The sequence below is a fragment of the Haliotis asinina genome, chromosome 7, assembly GCF_037392515.1.
Source record: "Haliotis asinina isolate JCU_RB_2024 chromosome 7, JCU_Hal_asi_v2, whole genome shotgun sequence".
Lineage (NCBI taxonomy): Eukaryota > Metazoa > Mollusca > Gastropoda > Lepetellida > Haliotidae > Haliotis > Haliotis asinina.
In genome coordinates, this window is record NC_090286.1 from 534,032 (window position 1) to 559,217 (window position 25,186).

The following is a 25,186-nucleotide window of genomic DNA, read 5'->3' on the forward strand; positions in this document are numbered from 1 at the left end:
GACTTTTCTCTAATGCCGCTGGGTCATGTTATATCCAACTCATAAACCAATAAAGATAAACTTTAGACACAATTTCAACATTTGGTATTTACTGATGAAAGCAAATGGGATGAGGCTGGCAGTCGACACCTCACCTCGCATGCGCAATGCATGTGCACTGCTAGCAATACCTGTCTGGCGAGGAACTCAAGGTTCAAGCTGACAGACAATTTCATTCTTCACATCGATCATTCACAGTCTAGAGGATACAACCCTAACCCAACCACCAAGCTAGTAAGCAAAGGGATGCGGGTTCAAAACTGGGTGTTGGCATTTCGCAGAGTGAGTGAGTGAGTTTAGTTTTGCACTCGGCAATATTCCAGCTATATGGTGGCGATCTGTAAATCATGGAGTCTGGACCAGACAATCCAGTGATCAACAGCATAAGCAAGGGTCTGTGCAATTGGGAACCGATGACATGTCAACCAAGTCAGCAAGCCTGACCAGCCCATACTGTTAGTCACCTCTTATGACAAGAACATTCACTTTTTATGGAAGGCATGGGTTGCTGAAGACCATTCTACCCTCAATTTTCATACGTCCCTTGGCAAGAGGGAAATAATATCCCAGGGCACAGGGACGTTATTAAGATAACTGCCCAGGACAGAGGGGCATTATTGAGATAATTGCCCAAGGATACAAGACTGTAGATTTGAGGGAAATTACAAGGAAAAGTGTCCCTTGAGAACAATAGTGTGACATCACTTTCGGCTGAGAAAGTTAGTTCACTGTCCCTCATTTAAAATTATTACACGATAACTATCCCTCATTCAGTATGTATTACAAGTTAACTATCCCTAATTCAATACGTATTACAAGTTAACAATCCCTCAAAAAGGAGGTATTACAAGTACACTAGCCCTCATAATTAGGTATTTGTTTAGAATACACTTTACTGGGGTGGAAACTGTATTTTGAACTAATTCAATTCAAAAAGGGATTTTTCAAGTTCCGTTTGTTTGAAGTGAGTGTTTGGAAAGTATTTGACTCACGTAGCGCTGGTGACCAGAGGCGACAGAAAGCGGCCATGTTCCAGGTTCAGACGGTAGATTTCAGGGCTGTTGTAAGGAAACATGATAACGTGACAAGAACATCTTAAACAAGTACAGTGTTGTAAACTCCCAAAAATTTCAGCCAGACAACTGGTCTGGCAACTCTGGTAAGTTACCAAACTGGCTGGAAAGTTGCCAGTCACGAATTTTCTGGATTAATGCTGATAAGTAACACAAAAATGAAGAAGCAGACATAAAGTAAAATTTCAATAAAAATGCGACCTCCTACCAGGGTTTGTTAGACTCAGTAGAGGAAAATAACGAATAATACTGAGAGTTAGTTTACTTAGACTGATGGGCATGGTAAATGAGGGCAATTATATGTCGTGTGTACATAGATCTTTCAGTGATGTCTCACCTCACACCCACAAAGTAGACATCACAACTGGGGTAGTGATAAGCCAGGTCACGGCCATACTTGGGAATCCGGGTTCGGTAGTGACGACCATACTGTGTGTGGAACTCGACATATCTTTCATCCTCCAGGAACAGCACCTGTCAAGGACAACTGAACCAATGAACATCATGGTAATTCCAATCACTTCCAATCAATGCCTTGAGCTCCAATCACTTCCCAATCACTTCCAATCAATGCCTTGAGCTCCAATCAATGCCTTGAGCTCCAATCAACACCACATTACGTCCAATCAACACATAACTTCCAGTCAACAACTCTTCACTTCCAATTTATGCCACAGTAACTCCAATCAACGCCATGTTAACTGAGGTCAACACCACGTTAATGGAGGTCAATGACATGTTAATTTGAATAATCACTGTCCAAGGTCAAAAGTCCCAATGATATTGCTGCATAGATTTATCTCCATAGCAGACACTCACCTTCGTGTAGTCCTCTGACAGAACCAAGAACTTGAGGACTTCTGCATCTAGCCCTCGCTCAAACTTGAGTGACAACTGGTGGACGTCATAGCATCGTAGTCGAGGCTTATAAGTACCTTCACAAAGACAAAAGATATCTTATACTTTAATCTCACACCTAAACAAATTGTAGTCATGCAAACCGTCCTGCAACCCTCAAAAGTGATCTAAACTATATTCCAACCATTGTACATGTATATAGCAGCCCTTGTAATTGTGACCTATGTTACAACCATGTTGTAATTGTGACCTATGTTACAACCATGTTGTAATTGTGACCTATGTTACAACCATGTTGTAATTGTGACCTATGTTACAACCATGTTGTAATTGTGACCTATGTTACAGCCATGTTGTAATTGTGACCTATGTTACAACCATGTTGTAATTGTGATCGTGATGAAAATATGTTTTACCTGTGGTTAGTATGTACTGTCCATCTCTAGACATCTGGACACATCGACTCACTGCTGGCATCTCAAAGTCTTGAATAAGCTCTATCCGTCTTTGAATATCTGTAGATACAATTAAATTCAATCCGCCATAACATAAGCAAACATGATGGCAACCATTTTCCCAATAAATTAAGTGGGTGTCTGTACCCATCTGTTTGTGCAAGTGTTTGTATGCAGACACACATGCAGAAAACAAGGTCGTTAAAATCAGTAAACAATAGGTCATGTTGTTAACTTCACACAAAACTCACCAACATCACTTTTCCGTAGCTTTCTTTTCTTCCTGTCTGACAACCACTGAAAGGTATAAATAAACCAAATTTGACAACTTTTAATGAGAGAGTGAATTTGAAATGTATCAGTTGGAATAACCATGGAATGTGTTCACCACTGCTTGGCTCAAGGATTCAAGGGCTGAAGATTGTGGAGGACCTGCTCTGACACAATTAACCATACTGGTGCCCTAACCATACCACAGTTAACTCCGCTTATGTCTGAAGTGAGTGAGTGAGTTCAGTTTTACGCCGCACTCAGCAATATTCCAGCCATATGGCGGTGGTCTGTAAATAATTGAGTCTGGACAAGACAATCCAGTGATCAACAACATGAGCATCAATCTGCGCAATTTGGAACCGATGACATGTGACAACCAAGTCAGCAAGCCTGACCACCTGATCCCGTTAGTCGCCTCTTACGACAAGCATAGTCGCCTCTTACAACATGCATGAGTTGCTGAAGGCCTATTCTACCCTGGGACCTTCACGGGTACACTTATGTCTGAAGATGCATGAGATCAGTGGAGACGTTTTACATAACTTTTCTGAGTTATATCTGGTTATCTTATCATTTACAGTGTGACAATTAGATTTTGCTCATAGCACCTGTGGGCACTATTGCCCTTTACAACTCTTACATTTTCTCACTACAATTGGAACTAGCACACTTGAGCTCTTTTCCATCCCCTAACCCCTGTCTTTTTTAAAATCATCCTGTGCCAAAGAATAGATATTGTTTCATAAAAAGCCTGCTCTACATCTAACCCTAACATAATATACCAAATTTGACAACTAAACCCTACACCTAAACCCTTATCACAGAAATAATCATGATAAATAGGATGCATGGGGTGCTACGGATATAACTCTTAACTTTTGGGCAGTTTGATGCTACACTGGGCTAATGAGGTATACAGAGCCAATACTCTACCATGTTTAGCAGAAACTCCAGCACAGATAACTGGTGCTCATTTAGCATAGACCATTTTGTGTGAGAGTGACACCTGAGCCAACTGACACCATATGAGCTGGCCAAGTAAAATGCATGTCCTTCTATTCCCCCATCTATATACCTAACTCTAAACCTGACCCTAAACCTAATCCATGTCCTTCTATTCCCTCAACTATATACCCAATCTCTAAACCTGACCCTAATCCTAACTTCAATTTTGGACTTTTGGTCGTAACTAACTTTCTCTAGTAATTGCAAGTTGTGTCAATAATTACGTACGTTTTGTTAATTATTGTAGCAAATATTACTTTATAAATCTTATTTGGGATAGGGGAACGTGAGGAACTCTTACCGTCGTCTGTCTTAACCAAGGATAGGAACAGTCCCAACAAGCTACAACACAATCTGTATATCCTTAACATGGTACCACACTGAAAAGTGCTCCCGAAACATTCTTTGAAATTTTAAACTAATACAGTATGAAGACTTACGTCAGGGAGAGATTTTCCAGCACTTAGGTTGTAGATCTTAACATTATTTGGGTTGGAGACTTGCATCTTTCCTTTTTACGATCAAACATAAACACAAGCACGTGTTAGTCGAACTCCATGATAAGCGGATGTGTTGAGAAGTGTGAGCTCCGTACAGCGAAATCGCCTAGCGAAGGCTATGCAGTAGAGCGTGTATTTTCTCCTCCAAATCGACTGTATGAGCCTTTACGATAAAAGTCAATAGTTTAAATGATGCTTACTTTTGAATGATAAATAACAGACCATATCTAGACTTGCCTCTTTGACGGACAGAATTACTTTACATCCATGGGCTCAGCATACACTACAGCCTTGCAACAAGGCTTATGGAACCCGTGAATATCCGTAGAATAGACCTTTAGCAACCCATGCTTGCCATAAAAGACGACTATGCTTGTCGTAAGAGGCGACTAACGGGATCGGGTGGTCAGACTCGCTGACTTGGTTGACACATGTCATCGGTTCCCAATTGCGCAGATCGATGCTCATGTTGTTGATCACTGGATTGTCTTGTCCAGACTCGATTATTTACAGACTACCACCATATGGCTGGAATATTGCTGAGTGCGACGTAAAACTAAACTCACCATCACTTTACCCTCGTTCCTTGATGACGGAGACACCTGGCATAGCTAGCACTGTGATGCGTGGAGGTCTACTTTTGGTCAGTAAATGGCGACCACAGTCTCTCTGTGGCGCTGAATAAGTCTTATGACAGTGATACGGTGACAACCGAGGGCGTTGGCAGCAAAATTGTATGTCGACCTCATCCCAATGGCCCTTTCTCTCTCTCCAGCTGTTAACCGTACCATATTCCTCGAACATGTGTATCATATCATGTCTGCTAGTCTCTCTTTATACCCTGCAGAATAATTCTACGCGTGATATGGACGCAAATACAGGTAGAATATTGCTATGTTTTGGCGACTGATATTGACATGTGTAAACGGAAAATGGAAAAATGTTATTTTGCAGACAAAAAGGTTAAAAATATTTTTAGATGTTCCTAAACACATTTTACAATATCAAGGACACTTTTTATCTGTTTTCACCAATGCAAATCAACAGAAAATGTTATAAAAGACTGGAATCATAGGAATGATTCTTTTACAACGTTACACACTTAACAACAGTTGTTTCTTGTACTGATGGATGAAAGTGGTGACTTTAAAACATTTATGAAACTGGTGACCTTAAAACATTTATGAAACTGGTGACTTTAAAACATTTTTAAAACTGGTGACTTTAAAACATTTATGAAACTGCTGACTTTACAAGATTTTGTCTTTGTCTCCATCGAAAAATTTCTTACAACCTTTCTTTTGGACATCCAAATCGGTGTTATTGGTTTATTTCGGCTTTGTCGAAAATAGGACAATTCGGTTCTTCTGAAAAAGATGCATTTCACCTAAATATGAATGCATTTGAAAATTTTGTTTCGTGATTTGTACAAAGCTGTGTTGATCAGCTTTCTCGTAAATTAATATTCATCAGTGGGCTGAGCGTTCACTCCCTCCGTTAGTTCAGTGGAAGATACTGTGCTGTGAATGTGACGCAATCACATAAGCTCCGCCCACTGATGAATATTAATGCTTTCTGTGCACTTAAGACCATTGTGCATTTAAGGGCACAGCAAACGTGTTACTATCGTAATCATTTTGTTAGATCGCAGATGGGTGCATGGGGTGTAGGAGAATGTAACTTTTAACTTTAACTCATTTGTGCACATCTTACCTCATCTGCTAGTTACACTCGCAAATCAAAGATGAATGGGCTTAAAACAGAGCTATTATATCTGAGCTATTATTCTCTGACGAAGCGTTTGTACTTTGAGGACAAATCTCTTGAACTGGCCGTGTTGCCAGCCATGATGCCACCCTCCACATTCACCTCGCATGACACGGTGTCGGCAGCGATGTAGAGGCCGACCAGAGCATCATCTCACAGGAAAGCCAAGATTTGGGGACCATCTGAGGATTTTGTCTTTAGAGCCCCATCAATCACTTTCACGGTCACATCCTACAATAAAGAATACGATGTTGCACAAAAACGTCTTAATTCATTTGAAGGATACGATGTTTAATTATATACTGAACTCATGGAACATAATTTTGAACGAAAGTACTATTTTATTTCACGCATAAACAAAATACGAAGACGCTTATCCAGTAGTTTTAGTCAATAAAAAGAAGACCCATTTTGTTCAGAAGTTCACGTTTGTACATTGTGGAAGAATTTTGTAACCTCCTACCTACTGCAGCAACATGATATGTGTCTGTTCATCACAAGAATCTTAGTATGTACTAATCTATATAGAAGGGAAAAATAACATTTAAATACAGCTTTGTTCCTTGGGCTGAATAATGGCGGCCGCCAAGACACACAAATCATGCAAACTTCAGCAGATACCTAGGTCATTCTAATATTCCAGCAAATAAATTATGAAATTTGTGTGTAAATGTGTTTTTGTTAATGAACTATAGAAAATACCTTTAGTAAATGTCCAAATGTCACTGGTAATATCCTTTTGAACAGTGGCGCCAAACAACTTTCGGCTTCGTTGGGTTGGTGCTTACCATGACGCCATTTTCATTAACATTAAAACATTAACATTAAAAATATGCATTTTATTCTCCTTCTGGTAAGAAATTGTTAAAGTTAGAATACAGAATATTGTATACGTTTGGCAACGTACTTTCCTCGCTTCGGTTCGAAAAATATATTTATTACCTCCCTTGGCTGACGTTTTATCCAATCAGGTGTATACGCTGGGAAGTTGAGCGAGCCAATAACAACACACTTTCGCTTTTTAAATTCTCTAACCAATTAAACTTGGCAAAACAAACCATGCAGAGGTTTCTGAAAGAGACAAAAGGAGTTCTTGCATATATATATATTTTTAATTTTCGGACCTATATCAATGTGTCTGTATGATTTCTCCTAAATCTGAGTCGCACTGCGAATACACCTTCGCAGTTGCAACCGTTCTCTTTATTGACACTGGCAAGTTCAGTTGTAACAGCGGCTTAGCTGATTGGCTGATTGTGAGGATGCGAGCCAGTAAAGGGAGGTAATAAAATTACCCGTAGATGCATCCAGGGTATAGCGGAGACGTATCGGAATGTATACCCTGGAGATATCGAGGATGAACGACGGTTTATTTAGAGAATATCCCACGGGTAATAACGGTTTGTTTAGAAAATACCCCATGCCTAATAACGGTTTATTTAGAGAATATCCCACGGGTAATAACGGCTAATTTTTCCTCCATGAGAATTTGTTTTACCAAGTTCCCCTGGCCAAACTGCCGTGGCATTAAACCGGGTAGATGTCTGCTTTCTTCAACCCAACCTAACAATCTGTGTGTGAGCTTTTCAATCTTTGTAACACAAGTTATATTCAGGGTTACGTTTTCTTTGCCTGTACATATTCTAGTACTTTCTATGGGTTTAGTCCCATCCGGGTTTCAAACATGTGCTCTGAGAAGCACCCAATGGCCAGGAAAAACGGCGGTCTAACCTACTCAGCCACCGCGGCTTCCAAAATGGAGGTTGGACGACTGGTAGATGATCATATACGGTACTATTGTAGATCGGCCTTGCACCCACGGTGGCGAAAGCAATGAGTATACACAATGTCATTCAGATGGCTGAGTGGGTTGGATAGTCTTGTTGTCTCTGGTCACTCCGCATGTAATGAAGACAAAAAACATAACTAAAAATATCGGCAATTAGTAGGAACTGAAACCCCGTGGTAGAATTACTGGAATTCCTACACCGACATCCGTGCCATTAAAGTGGTGTGTCCTTTGTATAGTAAAATTACTAACTTTGACAGATGGTAACTTTGTATCCCACTGATGATACAACAGCTGTGTTGCCACGTGGATTCCAAACTCTCCCTGGGGCAGATTCAGACCTCCAACAGAGGAGACTCGCTCGCGTGATACCGTTCATACACAGTTACTCAGAGAGAGAGAGAGCAATCATTAGCCAGCTGAAAACATATTGTTACAACACGATATCGTGACACCGGTTATCATGTGCCTCTGTGGCACATGGCCTCTGCTCCATTTTCCTCTGGGGCCTGTGAAATCAGAGATGTGGGACGGAGACAAGTGACATGTGCCACAGAGGGAATTTACAGTCTTGAAATGATAAGCCAAGATAAGAACTGAAAATAATCATGGAAGATGTATTGACCAATGTAAGATAGATAGCGGATGCAAACAGATCGCGATGTCGTCTTATGCATTTGTTTACTGTCAAATCCAACTAAAGATGTCTTAAATGCCAATTAATGGTAAACCTATACTTGACGACGTTGTTACTTCCCTTTCATGAGGCGATATAAGCATACTTCAAAACGTTCCTAATACCCATTTTGATGAATACACGTCACACATACGCACGCACTCGCTCTCTCACACACACATGAGCGCACGCACACACACATGCATACATGTCATCTGTATGGTCCGCTGGTGTGAATGGTTGTGGGTCAGGTTTCCTTCAGATTCTGTCTTCAGTACTCCTTGTTACCTTACTGCCAGTCACCTCTGTCTGGGTGGCGGTGCGGTGGTCCAGTTCGCACGTCACCAAGGCCTGAGTTCTATTCCTCACATGGGTACCATGTGTAAAGCCTGGTGTCCCCACCCGTGAAGGTCCCGGGGTAGAATAGGCCTCAGCAACCCATGCTTGCCATAAAAGGCGACTATGCTTGTCGTAAGAGGCGACTAACGGGATCGGGTGGTCAGACCAGCTGACTTGGTTGACACATGTCATAGGTTCCCCATTGCGCAGATCGATGCTCATGTTGTTGATCACTGGACTGGTCCAGACTCGATTATTTACAGACCGTCGCCATATAGCTGGAATATTGCTAAGTGCGACGTAAAACTAAACTCACTCACTCACTCACTCCCTGGTGTCCCCCGTCGTGACACTGCTACAAGCGCAGTAAAGCCATGCTCACTCACTTCTGCCAGTGATATTAATTATTCGCATGTAATACAATTTTGTACTGTTATATTTTTCAAATGACGGACGGTGCTACGGGTGCAGGTTGAGTCCCTTAATCATGCTGATATCCAGTTTCATGGAAATTATGCAACAAACGATTTGTTAACTGCCCGGTTCAAATATTTTCGGACAATAGTCGCACACTTAGCTTCCTCAAAAGAACTCTATGATATTTCATGCTTATCTAAAACCTGTATTTAACCCATGCCAAACCTTCCGCAAATATTGTTTCTTTGGCTAAATGTTCAAAAAAGAGAAATGTCATTTATTTGTGCGAGTAATACTTTTTATTGCCAATTTTTTAAAAAAACATTTTGACTTTGTCGCGCCCCGATCATCAATTTGGCCACTACAATACAAGGTGGCTGAGCGGGCTAGGCGGCTGACTTTGTGTGCTGGCGATTTGGTGCCTGATTCTGAGGGTGTGGGTTCGAATCCCGGATGGCACTCAACCAAATAAGTACTAGAATTTGTACTTTACTAAGAAAGCGAAATCCCAAATATGACATATGTTGCATTTGACCACTTTCTAAATGGCATCGTGTAATAAAAAATGTGTTCCTCCCTCTTCACTTTTTTCTATCATTTTTTTTTAAAAAAAAGTCCTACAACCCTCGTCACAGTGTGCCCGAGAAACCTTTACTTATTGTTGTGCAGCCTAACATGCGACGACTTACAGTAACACAAACTACTTACATTCGGTTCCCAATGATGTAATACTGATGTAGTATCTGTGGTTTAACAATACGTCGTAGATATATTACTAAGTAATACTATGTAATATATGTTTCATGCATATGGATTAGTTGGTCTAGCAGACTCCAATAATTATACACGTGTTTCCTTAAACCCAACCTCATGATATGTACATCCCTAGCTTTTCAATCTTTCCAACATGATATATTTGTTGTTAAATTTTCTCAGTCTGTACTACAGTATAAGGTGTCCCACTTTATACAGTCACATCCGGGATTCGAACCTGTTTTCTCAGAGCAGGGATTATATATATATAGTCTCCCTGCTCAGAGTGAGCAAGTAATCGCCAGCACACAAAGTCACCGGGATAACCCGCTCAGCCACCACGACTAATCCATCATGCATGTTGCATGACGTGTCTCGTAAAACACACACCAATAAACGACTAGTGGTTCATTAGCTGTTGTGCTCAATAATTACTTTACGCATCAATTTATGTAGTGTGTGTCCGCGTTGCGCACAAGATCTATATTTAGAACACATTCCGCAGGAACCAGTGATTTACTTTTTTGTCATAGCTACAATGATTATATTATCATCATTTACACGTTGTGTAAAATAAACATATACTGCTCTATATTTCGTATGAAAACACAATTCATATTGGGACTATTTCTATGTCGCGTAGAGATATATATTTAGAAACAGGAAGTGCCACCATTAACTGTAGAAGTGGAATACATTGTCAGCTGTGTGTGAAAACATCTTGTTTTCACAACCCTACCTCTCAATGATGCGACTAAAGTTTGACCAAAGCGATCCTCAATCGTATCGCTGTTGTATCTGCTGCCATGTCAAGACTGGTACCATTCTCCTTGGCTTGTGGAACTTGGTTAGTTTCGTTTTGTGTATATACTGACAAATATAACCAATGAAACTGTTGAAGTGTTACGTCCGTGTTGTATTTGCGCGTTTCCATATATCATTTGCGCGGAAAACAGATTACAATTGCTCGGACATTTAGTTACCATTTGCGCGAATCAATCAACCATAGGATTTGCGTTAATAAACACTATTACTGAATACACCCCTTCCGTTCGGCAGATTAAGTCTGTCGACCGCTGTTCACCACTAGGATGTGGAAGTAGGATTTTGAACTGGATAGTTCGTGTCATGCAGTAGGTACTGATCAACTAAAAGTGCCATATGTACTGTGCACAACGATCGCAGTGTCAGGTGAAGTCAGGATTTAAGCTAAATCTTCTCTGCTGGAACTTGTGTCCCATGGAACTTGGAAGTTAGATTTTGTGATCAGATGATAGTTCCATTCTTCCACTTGCTTTAATGTCTGTATATAATTGAGTCTGGACTAGACATTCATTGATTCAAGTCATTAAGTGACTGACATCATGAATTTTTATCTGTGCTGTTGGGACATAATGACATGTCAATATTGCATGCCTGACCTCATGATCTCACTTCTGGCCTCTTGCAACAAGCAGTGGTTACTCTAAACTCTATTCTAATGCAGGTTCATGAATGGTTTTTGTGTTCGGGGGAGGTGTTAAAGACCATAAACAAAGCATGCATGTTCTATATATTGTTTCCACTGAGGACGGTGAGCAGTTACCTCAAATGAAATGTGAAAAAAGGGGCCTTATAAGTAATGGTGTCACTTGTATTAGTAATCCATCATCTTAGGAGTTGAATGAAGACTATATAACCATTTCTATGCAGATGGATGTGCAGTTGTGTGAGGCATTTTGGGGTTTCATTTCAAGTTCACTCTGTTTCAGCTGATGCAGCTGTTCCTAATAGGAATGTTGATCCTGGTGTCCTTCCATCCAGACATTCTGCAACCCAAGCAGGGCCTCACCCAGGACACTGATGGTATCATTGTTGCTGAAACTGGCAGAAATCAAGGCTTCCAGGCGTATCCGTCATTCGTGAAGAAATCACTCACCAAAGGTTCTCTTTCCATGATAGTTTGATGAAATTTATTGTAGCTCATATGGGGTCAGGACTTTTTCTGGACATGTAAATGTTGATAAAATGACATGGGAAATTCAAAGTTCAAATTTGCAATTTCTGTAGATCATTGAAGACAATAATTATACCCACGTTACAAAGTAATGGGGTATATAGCGATCATTCTGTCCATCCTTCCTCCAGTCCATCTGGAAACTTTATCCGGACCGTATCTCTTAAAGTTTACATGCTAGGTTCACCAAACATCACATACATGTAAATCATTACCCATAGTGCAAGGAAATGTGAATATGGTGTATATGAACTTGTCACTAAGTTTCTCTATTTACTGAACTCAGACTACATGTATAATCTTATCAACATTATGAATTTGTTTCACAATACATCAGTGCATGTGTAAATAGTTCTTTTGAACAGTGTGAAATATTTTGCAAAATTTAATTCAGAACAGTTGACTGAAGTAGGTGGCTACATTAACTCATTTGACTCTAAACGCTTGATGGATATTATGCTTTGTTATTTTAGTGAAAACCAATGATCAGTATTATGTGCAGTATTGTAGTATGATGCTAATGTTCTGATGAGCATGAGCACTGGGCCTCAACGTTAATTGTATTGGTTCTGATGAATGTGAAGGGTCATTATTGACTGTAGACATCTGCCAGATGCTAGACATTTGTGTCTTTCAGAGGACCTGTGTGTGGGCTATGCCTTGACTGTGGCCTACCTCATGATCACTGTGGCTCTCATCTATGGAGTCATAAGGGTAAGCTGAATGTGAGACCAGGGCGAGTGTGTTCCTGTATGTGGACAGCTAATTATAGATTTCTATGTATACATTCCTGCAACATGTGGAACATATGAAAAGACATGTTGTTCTGAAGAGAATGTCGGTTACTTTAGTTCATAATTTTGATATGTGAAAAACAATAGCCATAACACACCTTTTCAAGAAATATGAACATCACATCAAAAAGCAACCGTCACATCTCGTGCATTTTGAGTTTTTTGCATGTGCAGAGTCGTGTATATGTGCTTTGGACGGCAAGATGCAGGGTCGAAAAGTAGAGTGTGGGTCTGCACTGTTGTGAATTAAGACAAATAGTTGCCATATTCGGGCATTGTTCATAGTTCGAAACAGTTGTGTAAATTCAGATAACTTATCTAGTCAACTTAGTTTGGTGGACAGTCCAAAAAGCTGTCCTTTTTTAGTTTGGTGGTCAGAGTGGCAATATCATTGTTTGGTTACCATTTAGTTGAGCACATTTCTTTTTTTCATATTTAGTACTTACAAAATTTGTTTAACAATTCCACTGAGCAACACATGTTTAAGACTATCATGTATATTTTCTGCTATGTATGCATTAATGGATGCAGAGGTTGTGGGAGGGGGTTGGTTGCCCTCTTTTCTCATGAAAATATATTAAATGACCATTGAAACTCTTGGGGAAAACAAGTGACAATGAACAGTGCATTCCCTCTTTCTCACAGAAAACTACAAGCCTGTGGTATATCTGAGATTGTGCACCTTCAGTAACTGTATAAGCCCCTGGTATATCTGAGATTGTGCACCTTATGTAACTGTATAGGCCCCTGGTATATCTGAGATTGTGCACCTTGAGTAACTGTATAAGCCCTTGGTATATCTGAGATTGTGCACCTTATGTAACTGTATAAGCCCCTTGTATATCTGAGATTGTACACCTTATGTAACTGTATATGCCCCTGGTATATCCGAGATTGTGCACCTTATGTAACTGTAAAAGCCCCTGGTATATCTGAGATTGTGCACCTTATGTAACTGTATAGGCCCCTGGTATATCTGAGATTGTGCACCTTGAGTAACTGTATACGCCCCTTGTATATCTGAGATTGTGCACCTTGAGTAACTGTATAAGCTCTTGGTATATCTGAGATTGTGCACCTTGAGTAACTGTATAAGCCCCTGGTATATCTGAGATTGTGCACCTTGAGTAACTGTATACGCCCCTGGTATATCTGAGATTGTGCACCTTGAGTAACTGTATAAGCCCCTGGTATATCTGAGATTGTGCACCTTATGTAACTCTATACGCCCCTGGTATATCTGAGATTGTGCACCTGATGTAACTGTAAAAGCCCCTGGTATATCTGAGATTGTGCACCTTATGTAACTGTATACGCCCCTGGTATATCTGAGATTGTGCACCTTGAGTAACTGTATACGCCCCTTGTATATCTGAGATTGTGCACCTTGAGTAACTGTATAAGCTCTTGGTATATCTGAGATTGTGCACCTTGAGTAACTGTATAAGCCCCTGGTATATCTGAGATTGTGCACCTTGAGTAACTGTATAAGCCCCTGGTATATCTGAGATTGTGCACCTTGAGTAACTGTATACGCCCCTGGTATATCTGAGATTGTGCACCTTGAGTAACTGTATAAGCCCCTGGTATATCTGAGATTGTGCACCTTATGTAACTCTATACGCCCCTGGTATATCTGAGATTGTGCACATTGTGAAGCTAAAGCATTAACATGATTAGTTCAGAAGAATACAACTTTGATTCACTATAGGCTATGCATCTAGCAACCACAGTAACAAAGTTAAGCACTTTGATATCATGTTTGTATATTTTATTAGGTTCTAATAATTAAAAATCTAAATGTTATCTTGTACACAAGTAATATTGATGTTCTGTGAACTTTTTGTGACCTTAACCAGTTGCATGCAGGAACATTATTGTTTTAAACATAAGTGATGTCACTGGCCATGTCAAACTGGCTAATACGTTCTCATTGACAGTTTGTACATCATTTCATGAGTGAGTAACCTTCAAACTCACCAGGGCATATGACCCAGCTTTTTCTGAATATTTCAACACCTATTATTTTGTTGTGGAGCCATTGATAAGTGATTAGGAAATGCTTAAATGAGCCTAATATTTCTTGAAATTTGAAGCATGTTGCATAATTTGCATTCTGGGGATATTTGAAGCTAATACATTAGAGACTTTCTGATAGGGAACCTGCACCTAGTGTCTTACAAAGTGTTAGTCATGTAGAAGTGTTTTTAATGCTGTGGTACAGGCACTGTCATAGATCTACAATGTATGTTGTTATAACAGACGCGGCCTGGCTACCTGATGCCTTTCTTCTGCCTGCAAGTGTTCGACTTCTGTCTCAACTGCCTGACTGTGGTGGGCTACTTCACATATGCCCCTAACATCAAGTTCTGGATCCGAGAACAAGGGCTGGTCAGTACTGCTCGAGGACAACAGTAATCCCCCAAACTTGTGAAATTAGTTACATGACATTCTCTTTTCACATTGACACTGTAGAAATATGATGGAAGTTATTGTTCATTAGCAATTGCTTCTGTTGTGTAACAAACTGAGATCCTTTTCTGACATCAACAACAGGTAAACTGTGCTGACAGTGTCATAATCAAGTTGTTTTTGTTCGTTGACAACAGGCTAACTTCCCTGGGATGGACCGTGTTTTGGAGATGAACTCAGACTGGCTGATGTTAGTTTTCATCACACTCTTCATCATAATTCTCTGCATCAAGGTCAGTGTGACAGATATGATGATCTGTTGTATATATTCTGCCAATCTGTAGAGTCTGCCACCATCTAATTCAGAAACAGGCATGGTTCATTAAACTTGCATTTTGCTGAGGAAGACATCTTTCAGATAGAGCTGCTGGTTGTGCTACCCAGAGCCCAGAAATCACAGTAAGATGTAGATTTGCATTGGGGTTCTATTAGCACAGTTGTTAATATAGAAAAGAAAAGTGGGTGTTAACAGTCTGCATGTACCCCAGGGAACTCCAGGCTTGGTAAAGAATATTAAGATCCTCACTTACTTTGTTGCTTGTCCTGGTTTCTGTTGTAACAAGACAAACCTGTTAGCATGTTTCTCACATTCTTTGACTTACATCAGCTTGTTTGGGAATGGTCATTTCACTCACATTTTAGCATCAAGGAAAGTTGGGCAGAAGAACTAACAATAAACTGTATTTCAGGCTTATCTTATTGGGGTCGTCTGGGCTTGCTACAAATATCTGCAGATGAGACATGCCTCAAGGACCATGGTCCGTGAATACAATGTGGATCCTGACACAGAGGTAGGAGACAAAGCACAATCATTTCACTGTTAGCCTTAGGATTGTGGTGTCATTTCCTCAGACTCCTATCTCTTGCTGCTCATGTCAGTGTCTTACTCGCCGTGTCAAGGTCGGGTCAAATCGGACAAGTTGTTCATTGGAGGTGAAATCATTTGGCATTGATGCATCAACAATCTGTGCTATCTTGCATTTCTGAATGGACAGTAATTATTGCTTAATTGTTATGTGGATGTTTCATTATGCTCTGTCATGTCCAAGTGGCAAGGTTTTTGAGTGGCAAACACAAAATCATACTCCATATGATTATGAATATGCATAAAAACATCAAAACATTGGTGTTTGTGTTCCAGTATTTCTGTAACAATCTTGATGTTCTGACTGAAGCAAGTGTCTCCTACATTCAAGTGTCTCCTATTTTCAGGTGTCAACTGTTTTCTTACAGTCAGCTATTTTTTATGTTCAAATGTCTCCAACTTAAACCTGTTACATGGTTTAATGATCTGATTTTGATGTGTTTATTGCAGCAGATGCTTCTCCCTCCCAAGTACGAGGATGCCATCAAGATGCCGATGGACCCCAACATGCCACCCCCCTACACTGCAAACTAAACTCTCGGTTACCAAGCAACACTTGCTCTCAGCTTAGTTTGAGATTTACATGGGAATATGTTTATATGAACATTGTTTTTCTTCATTTATAAGAGTTTTAATTGCCCAAATATTATGAAATTATCTTTGAAAGATCTATGTTTAACTGTGAAGTGAGGGTATTTTGTTTATTTGGGTATTGCCCATGGGTATTTTATGAAGCAGTCATCTGCTAATGCGATTATGTGCTTATCAATAAAGGGGAATCTTTGGCATTTTGTATTTTAACAAAATGTTTTTAGTGATATTTGTATACACTTGTTGCTTGTTACACATAATAGTTACCATGGTGACAGTGCAGTTGTTACCGTGGTTACTAACCTAGTAACTACATAACATGGGCTTTCACAAAAATGCTAATATTCATCAAAAAAACATCTGAGCAGTAGTTCATTGCAATTTGGAAAATATTTAACTGAGTACAATACTGTCACTTTTTAATCTGTGCCTTTTGGTCATTTACCTGCACAAGCACTAGGACGTCTTCATGCATATTGTTTGAGTAACAAAGTGTATTCAGGCAGAGGATAGCTTGGTTTCTAATATTTTTGTATTAGTAATAATGTCTATTAGGGTTAAAAACATCTGGTGGTGTGAGGTGTATTTTCTTCGTGGTTTTCATGCACTAGTTCTTTTTATTGTGATCGTGGGTGATGTTGTACAGCTGTCCTAGCAAGGCAGAAGCTGCAGCTGCTGCTGTTGTATATATATGTAGTCTGTTGTACACACAGCCTGTTACGGTCAGCAATGGTTTTGTCAGAGACTTCACAATAAACAGTCTTAATGGTTTCACAGTTTTAGATATATTTTTTGGAAAATTTGTGAAGTACAACATGGTACATGATTGTTAATGTGATGTGGGATTCCATGTTTCAGATGTTAGTGGGTTGTCTTATTCCTTGACAGAGATGCCATTTATCTTCAGTGATAACTCCAGAAACACCAAGAAACACTGTAACCGCATTGTGCATCTTTTCTTCATGTAAGGGATGTAAGTCTATTCTGGATGAATAGAATGAGAATGTGTGGTGCTCTTCCTCGTAAAGAAACTACTATAACTTACAGAAATAAAATCCCTAATTCTCAGCAGTTTTTGTTGTTGCAAGATTGATGGGGCCTGTTCCCAGTTGTCTGGTTGAGGTTACTGGTGCAGGAGCAAGTCAAGTGCGGTTTAAAATGACTTGTTCTATCTGTGGCACCTGCCTGACAAAGGAGGTCTCCCCAACATGGCCCACATTCATGACAGTCCTAACCTGCCTCACAAAGGTGATTTCCTCAACAAGGCTGATCTTCATGACAGTTCCAACCTGCCTGACAAAGGTGATTTCCCCAACAAGGCCAACCTTTATGACAATCCTCACCTGCCTGACAAAGATGATTTCCCAACAAGGCTGATCTGTATGACAGTCCCAACCAGCCTGACAAGTGTGATTTCCTAACAAGGCCAACATGTGTGACAACCCCAACCTGTGTGACAAGTGTGATTTCCCAACAAGGCCTGCCTCTATGACACTCCTAACCTGGGCCCTTATTCTCGAAACGTTCCTAGCCCTAAGAATTCTAACTTTGATCGTAGCCAATGTGTAAAGAACGGGCTTAAGAAGTTCAAAGGGCTACGAACGTTTCGAGAATAGCCTGCCTGACAAAGGTGATTTCCCAACAAGGCCCACCTTCATAAGAATCCAAACCTGCCTGACAAAGGTGATTTCCCAACAAGGCCTGCCTTTATGACAGTCCCAACCTGCCTGACAAAGGTAGTTTCCCAACAAGGGCGACCATCATAACAATCCCATCCTGCCTGACAAAGGAGATTTCCCAACAACACCTGCCTTTATGACAGTCCCAATCTGCCTGACAAAGGTGATATCCCCAACAAGGCCGACCTTTATGACAGCCCCAACCTGTGTGACAAGAGCGAGGTCCCCAACAAGACCGATTGTCATGACCCCAACAAGACCGATAGTCATCACAGTCTGTCAGACAAGAGCGACCTCCTGACCACATCAGACCTGAATGTTGACCTCAACCATTCTGTGTCCCCAAGAGGATAACTAAGCATATTTATTTGTCAACGAGTCCAACTTTCCTAATGAGATGACTACCCCAACATATATCTTCAACGAGACCTGTACTGCCTTTTGCACTGACACTTCGAATCCGTGTCCACCAGAGACACTCAGAAATTCAAGCATCTTGCAAAAGAAGTAAGTTGATATTAAGGGCGATTTTATTGAAACGTGACCGCATCCACTAACGCAGATCAGGGAATTTTGTTTACTGCAAGTCAGTATTGTTATGTCTTCACCATTCGAGTATGAGATAAATTTATATGGAAGTATTTGACTATCCATGGATCAATCCTTCATGATAATGTCAGCATATACAACAGACTCTAAGGTCATTGAAAATTGGCATCAGAAAACATCCTGAGAACGCACTGTGATTAAAGACATGCCTTTCTGTTAGCTACTTTGACTCATCCTCTCCCATGTTACATCAAAGAATGAAGGAGAGCTTCGGTACGCTTCCAGTTGACAGTCATACTGACTGGTAGATCGTCCAGTCTACTGTCACACTGGCAGGTGGATCGTCCAGTTGACAGTCACAAGATCGGATTTGTTGGCTGGGATTTTTCCGAAGCTGTATTCCAGAGAGGTGTTTCCATGCAGCATTTTCCATACCGTCCTAGATGTGTTCAGGGTTACTTTATGAGTGGACCTCTCAGTCAAAAACCAAAGGCATGGCGGAGACGATAGTAAAAGCAACAAGTCATGCCATCATATCGTTTAAGGTAGGCTGTTTATGCCAAAGGAGGGCATTCGCTGACAAGTTGTTTGGTGTCTCTCTGAATGCATTGCCATCGATATGTCATATTTATGTTTTCTTTAAGAATCATTTAGGCGATTGCGAGTTTAAAGTGATAGGTCCTGGACACCAAAAAGAAAACCCTCACTTTCACATTTAAGACCAGCCGACTATATCCAGGTGAAGGAGTGATTTTTTTTTTTACTGTTCTGTTCCACTCCCTGTGCACGATGCAGTGGTTTCTCAGAACGTTTATCCACAAACGACCGACTCTGGGCAGACATGGTGGAGGACTTCACCTGGTTTACACCCATTGCTCTCCAGCAGTGCATCGCCATCAACAAAATCAATTCTGCCCAGCAACAAGACTGGCAGTGGAATTCCTTGCTTTCATAATGAGGTTTGGCATGCATCACTAGAGGATCATCTGGAGAATAGATACACAATAAAATACCATCACAAAGAACCTCCACATTAATTTAACCTCGACCTTTCCGCAATAATTGAAATGTGTCAGTTATGAAGAGAGGAACAAGGGTTGTGGGCTCTGATATCAGATCCTTCTGGTAAAGCGGTCAAAACTGTATATCTTGTTTTGTACATCGACTACTACAAAGGAACAGGAAATGACAGGCACGGCAAATGTAATGGCAGCTTTGACCTTCTTCCGAGCACTGAGCTTTGAGCTACAGGTTTTCTTTAAGTTTTATTCTCAGACAGAGCTTCTTCTTGAATCTTGGCATTCTGGAGCTTGTCTCGAACATGCATTCAAAGATAGGTGTATGCCTGATCTTTCACAAGATGCTCAGGAACTCCTCTTCCTTGTAACTTGACCAATCCACCAATAGTTACCTTGCCACTTTTCAAATGAAGAGTGTTACATTTGTTGAGTACAAGAGTCATGCCAATGTCATTAGAATACTTGGAAAGGAGAACCTGTTCTTTCAAAGTTTTCTTTTGTCAAAGAACTCGATGTCATCCATGTAGAGGAGATGAGTAAGATGTGTCGGGGATCTGTGCTGATGGACGCACTGATAGTGTCCCTCCTCCCCATCGAGGAAAAAGCTCAAAAGCTCAAAGGATTTAAAGACAAGCTAAAAAGGTAAAGTATCGACCAGCAACTCATTAAAGACACAGGGGAATCAAATAGTTGGTCAGGAGGGGGAATACAATGTAGGGACTTCAGAATCCATTCGTGAGGGACAGGGTCGTACGTACTTTTGTAGTCAATCCAGGACGAGGAGAGTTTGCGATGATGTGCTTCAACCTCTTCCCCAAATTATTTTTTTTTTGCACAAGAAGTTGATCCTTGAATCCCCATTATCCTTTTCTCGCTATCATTTGAAGAGCAGTAAGACTTCATGATTTTGTGTCTTCAAACATGTGATAGGGCGGAAAAGTTTGCGAAGTCTCCCATTATTTCAAGTATATTGTGCGACCTTTGCAGAACCACGAGGGAACTGAAGCAGTGAAGTCATGGTGTTTGGACTCTGGGGGACAGTTTCCAATAAGTTTCGAATGTCATCATCCCCCGAAACTCTATTAGATTTGGACGTTTCTCCAAATTTACTTTTGTCGTTTAGACATGGGGTATTTTATGATATTTTAATCGTATTTTATGTCAAAGCTCTATCCAGGAAATGTTACGACTAGTTTGAATAAATGTGACCAGGAGCCGGTTTGAGTGTGTTGTTCATAGCATGGGATGTGTCTCCATCAAAGGTCAAGCGGCAGCACAGACAATTACTTCATGTAATAAACAGTCCGCACAAGGTTTCAAATAAATATCTTCATTTAATAACTCAATTTCTCATTTTGGGGAAAAGAAATGTTAATTTTAGTTGTAAGCAAACTGAATACATATTGATAGTCTTAAGCAGTTGGGGAAAGCAATAAGAAAACATCGCACTCTGTGATAGGTGGGCATTGGTCAATTGGTGCAAATGTAATCAGCGATACCATAATAAGCAACAGCAGTTCCTGGGCCCCGTTTCACAAAACTCTCGTAAGCCTAAGGCCTCGTAACTTTTCTCGTAGCATTTGCACCTCCTATGTTACAGTATACCAGGTATAAATGCTACGAGAAAAGTTACGAGATCTCAGGCCTACGAGAGTTTTGTGAAACGGGACCCAGAATAGTAGCTATTGTCCTTGAAACTCAAAGACATATCTCATACGTTTCAGTGAATGGGCAGTTCAATGGGGCACAAGACGAGCTTGTTTCCATCACACCCACGGTTGATGGTATTGGTAGATATAATACTCTCTATGCCGTTCAATCACTTGAACGATGCCCTCATTTAGACATAATGTGTACAGAATCACCGATAAGTAAAAAACCCAATCAAACTGACCTAAATCCATCGATAAATGCAAAGCCAGTCAAGTTAACCTGAAGCCATTGATAGGAAAAAAGCTAAAAAATAGACATGAAACCATCGATAAGTATAAAGTCAGTCAGTTTGACATGAAGCCATCGATAAGTAAGAGGCCAATCAAACTAACCTGAAGCAAGCGATAAAGTAACAAGTCATTTAAATGGACTTTAAACCATCGACGAAGTACAAAGCAAATCAAAACAGTCCTAGCTAAAGCCGTCTACAAGTACAAAGTCATTTAATTAAGCTGAAGCCATCGACGAAAAACAATGCCAGTCAAACTGGCCTGAAGCCATCGATGAAGCACAGTCATCATTACTGGCCTAAACAGATAAGTGACTAACACACGTTAGGTCATCCATATTTTCCTAAAGCAAAGTGAGCCAGTCATATACCGGCCTTGGAAGTCGCATGACTCTGGTTGGATTAAACAGTCACTCAGAACACAGACAGTTTGACAGAGCTCACGTTCTTACCTACTTTCTTAACGCTTCTTATTTCATGACTTCTTAACTGATTAGTCGTGATTAGGGAAAAACAGTAAACCAAATCGTCCAGTATGCAAGTCCCAGAGACAGTGTAATGTGAAACGTGGAATGTACGTAATAACGTTCTCAATACTGAATATCATTGATGTGATATTATATGCCAGTTACACTGGGTATGTAATGTGTGCATGATTCTTGGTTAGTGAATGCTTATGGCATTGTCGACTTTAAACTCGTATAGTCTTAAAGGTTCTGTGAACGTCCTGACATAATTCGACTAACACACGAGTCTGACCAACGTGCCTATCATGATGTCTCGGGTAGAAGCAATGGCTGTTCAACTGGCGACTGAAGATGTGTCGCATGTGGTCATGACTGTTCAAGGTAAACATCAAGTCCGAGTCCGGTGTTCTGTTCCACGAGACAATGTCTTAGAACTGATTGCTACATAAAGAAGTCTCTTTAAAATGACCTTTTGACTATTCTACCGTTATTATTGAAACAGAAAGTGGAAATGGTATCCCGTGACAACGACATTTATAGGTACTATCAGGCACCCTCCTCAGTTGATGCTGGCTCATACAAACCGTATAGGTTTGCTTGCGCGGCTACAGAGACAATCGTGAGCGACGACTGGGTGTAGGTTCTAACATTGGTTCATTATAAAGCGGTGGTTTTACATTGAAAAAGATTGCTTTGCGGTACAATGGAATAAAAACGTCTGGTAATTAACCAGCCTAACATGCACTAGGTACTTCATATAAGCTGGGGGTATGTCATGAGCATGACTGACTGAAGGCTGAAATCTTTTGAATGCTTTCTCTGTTGGCCTGTTTGCAGTGAGTCTAAATATAAATAGGCGGACGGTTCCATGTACGGCTCCACAGTTACTGATCCCAAGGGTACAGGTTGTTGATGGGGACATGTCTTCTGTATATATGTGGCTGTGCAGGGCCGTGGTGATTGGTGTAGACTCACGTGATTCAGCGCGGTCTCGGTCGGACAGACGTTGTGAAGCTCGCCCTGATAGGCCGGTTAGGATTCCTGTCTTGAGTTAGAGTGGAAGGTTGGAGGTGTAGTGGAGTTACTGATCTCTGTGGGTTGGTTTGCGATATGCAGTGGTCTACAGGTTGCTATTATTTCTGTTGGAGTATGACAAAGAAGGGAGTCTGGCGATTGCTAGAATCCACAGCGACTGTCGTTCCTCGGTGCAAATAATGAAGTTGTTCATCCATAACTCTTATTCGTACTTAGTATTTCTATATGCCACCACAGAATTTACAAGTTACATGTATAGGTTACATATGTGTGAGTTACGCATGTGTGAGTTGCATATTTATAAATTACATGTGTAAAGTTACATGCATGTATGTGTGAGTTACATGTGTAAAGTTACATATGTGTAAGTTACTTATGTACATGTATCTGAGTCACAGTTGTGCGAGTTACATGAGCGTAAATTACATTTGTATAAGTGACATATATTGTGTAAGATAAATTACATATGTTTAAGTTACATGGCTATGTGTTTCATGTGTATAAATTGGATGTGCGTTACGTGTATATACGTTGCATGTGAGATACATGTGTGTGACCTATATGTGTATAAGGTACATGTGACTTTTTTATATCTAGACACAGTTCTCTATCAGCTGAAGTCACCTTGCAGTGTCGATAGGAACTGCGGCTGCCATTACTCCAGGTGTAATGAAGGCATGTGCAAATGTATGACTGGGAAACCATACAACTCAGTTATAAAACAGATGTGCTGCATACAAGAGTGATGGTTGTTTTCAACCTAAATACTTTGTTCAGAGAAACCGGTGTGTCCAGGAGGGAACGACGTGACGTCAGATCACGATGTAAAATTCAGTTGTCGTTCAAGGTGTTTAGGACTTTGAAGTAATCAAAGATACTTGCTATACTAATATATCAGAAGCGGGTTGTGGTGTTATTGATTACTTTATTCCATCTGTAAATACACATTCATATTGTAAATACTTATCAGTGCACTCTCGATTTGTACCGAAGCACATGCCTGTTAGTTTACTGTTAAGCTTTGACTCTCCTGAATTTCCAGGTGTAGAGAACTCGAGTAATGGGAACCATTTGTATGTTACGTATGGAATGAGAATCACAAGGAAATATTTTTAGATTTGCTAAGTAACCAACATCCTCGATATCTCCAGGGTATACGTTCCGAAAAGTCTCCACTATACCCTGGACGCATCTACGGGTCGACCCGATAATTTTATTACCTCCCTTTGCTGGTTCCGCATTCTCACAGTAGCCAATCAGCGAGACTGTCGTTATAACCGAACTTGCCAGTGTCAACAAAGGTAGCAGTTGCAACTGCGAAGGTTTTGGGAAATCATACAGACAAATTCATAGGTCGTAAACCTTTTTAAAAACTTAAGCAAGAAATCCATCTACCTCTTTCAGAGAACCTCTGCATGTTTGTTTGCCAAGTTTAATCGGTTAGAGAATTTAAAAAGCGAAAGTGTGTTGTGATTGGTTCTCTCAACTTCCCAGCGTAGACACCTGATTGAATAAAAAGCCAACCAAGGGAGGTAATAAATTTACCGGGCCGTAGATGCATCCAGGGTATAGTGTAGACTGTTCGGAACGTATACCCTGGAGATATCGAGGATGCGTAACCAACAGCCAACATTGGAAGTATTAACTGACATAGTAAATGCTGATAGCAGCCAAGCACTAGATTTATTTGTCCGAAATGATTTGAACGCAGCTGAAGTATTCAAGAAAACACAAGTAAAGCAAACATGCGTGGTTTTTATACCAGAAGTTGTCAATGTGCTGAACGAGAGACCAGTCGTGCACTTGGACGCTTCAGAAATAACAAATCAGTTT

At 40.5% G+C, this 25,186-nt stretch overlaps 2 protein-coding genes across 3 annotated transcripts in view; one reads left to right on the forward strand and one right to left on the reverse strand.

Annotated features, from left to right (window-relative positions):
• LOC137291835 (nucleolar protein 10-like) overlaps positions 1–4,306 on the reverse strand; it is a 29,056-nt gene extending 24,750 nt beyond the window's left edge. The window contains exons 1-6 of the mRNA XM_067823378.1: positions 4,144–4,306; positions 2,677–2,722; positions 2,387–2,485; positions 1,932–2,047; positions 1,450–1,586; positions 1,032–1,097 (exon numbers count right to left, since the gene is read on the reverse strand). Of these exons, the coding sequence (XP_067679479.1) occupies positions 1,032–1,097; positions 1,450–1,586; positions 1,932–2,047; positions 2,387–2,485; positions 2,677–2,722; positions 4,144–4,209 (530 nt within the window). The 5' untranslated portion in view covers positions 4,210–4,306. The remainder of the gene's footprint in view (positions 1–1,031; positions 1,098–1,449; positions 1,587–1,931; positions 2,048–2,386; positions 2,486–2,676; positions 2,723–4,143) is intronic.
• Positions 4,307–10,576: 6,270 nt separating this feature from the next.
• LOC137290361 (lysosomal-associated transmembrane protein 4A-like) lies at positions 10,577–17,730 on the forward strand. Of its 2 annotated transcripts, none has more exons than XM_067821245.1 (7): positions 10,577–10,791; positions 11,696–11,867; positions 12,578–12,654; positions 14,997–15,125; positions 15,344–15,439; positions 15,896–15,997; positions 16,522–17,730. In XM_067821245.1, exons 1-7 carry the CDS (start codon positions 10,690–10,692, stop codon positions 16,603–16,605), a joined length of 762 nt encoding a protein of 253 aa, XP_067677346.1. In that variant the 5' UTR covers positions 10,577–10,689; the 3' UTR covers positions 16,606–17,730. The 2 variants fall into 2 exon arrangements, with proteins under 2 accessions (XP_067677346.1, XP_067677347.1); XM_067821246.1 differs by having other exon boundaries at positions 10,583–10,791; positions 16,525–17,730.
• The last annotated feature ends 7,456 nt before the right edge of the window (positions 17,731–25,186 follow it).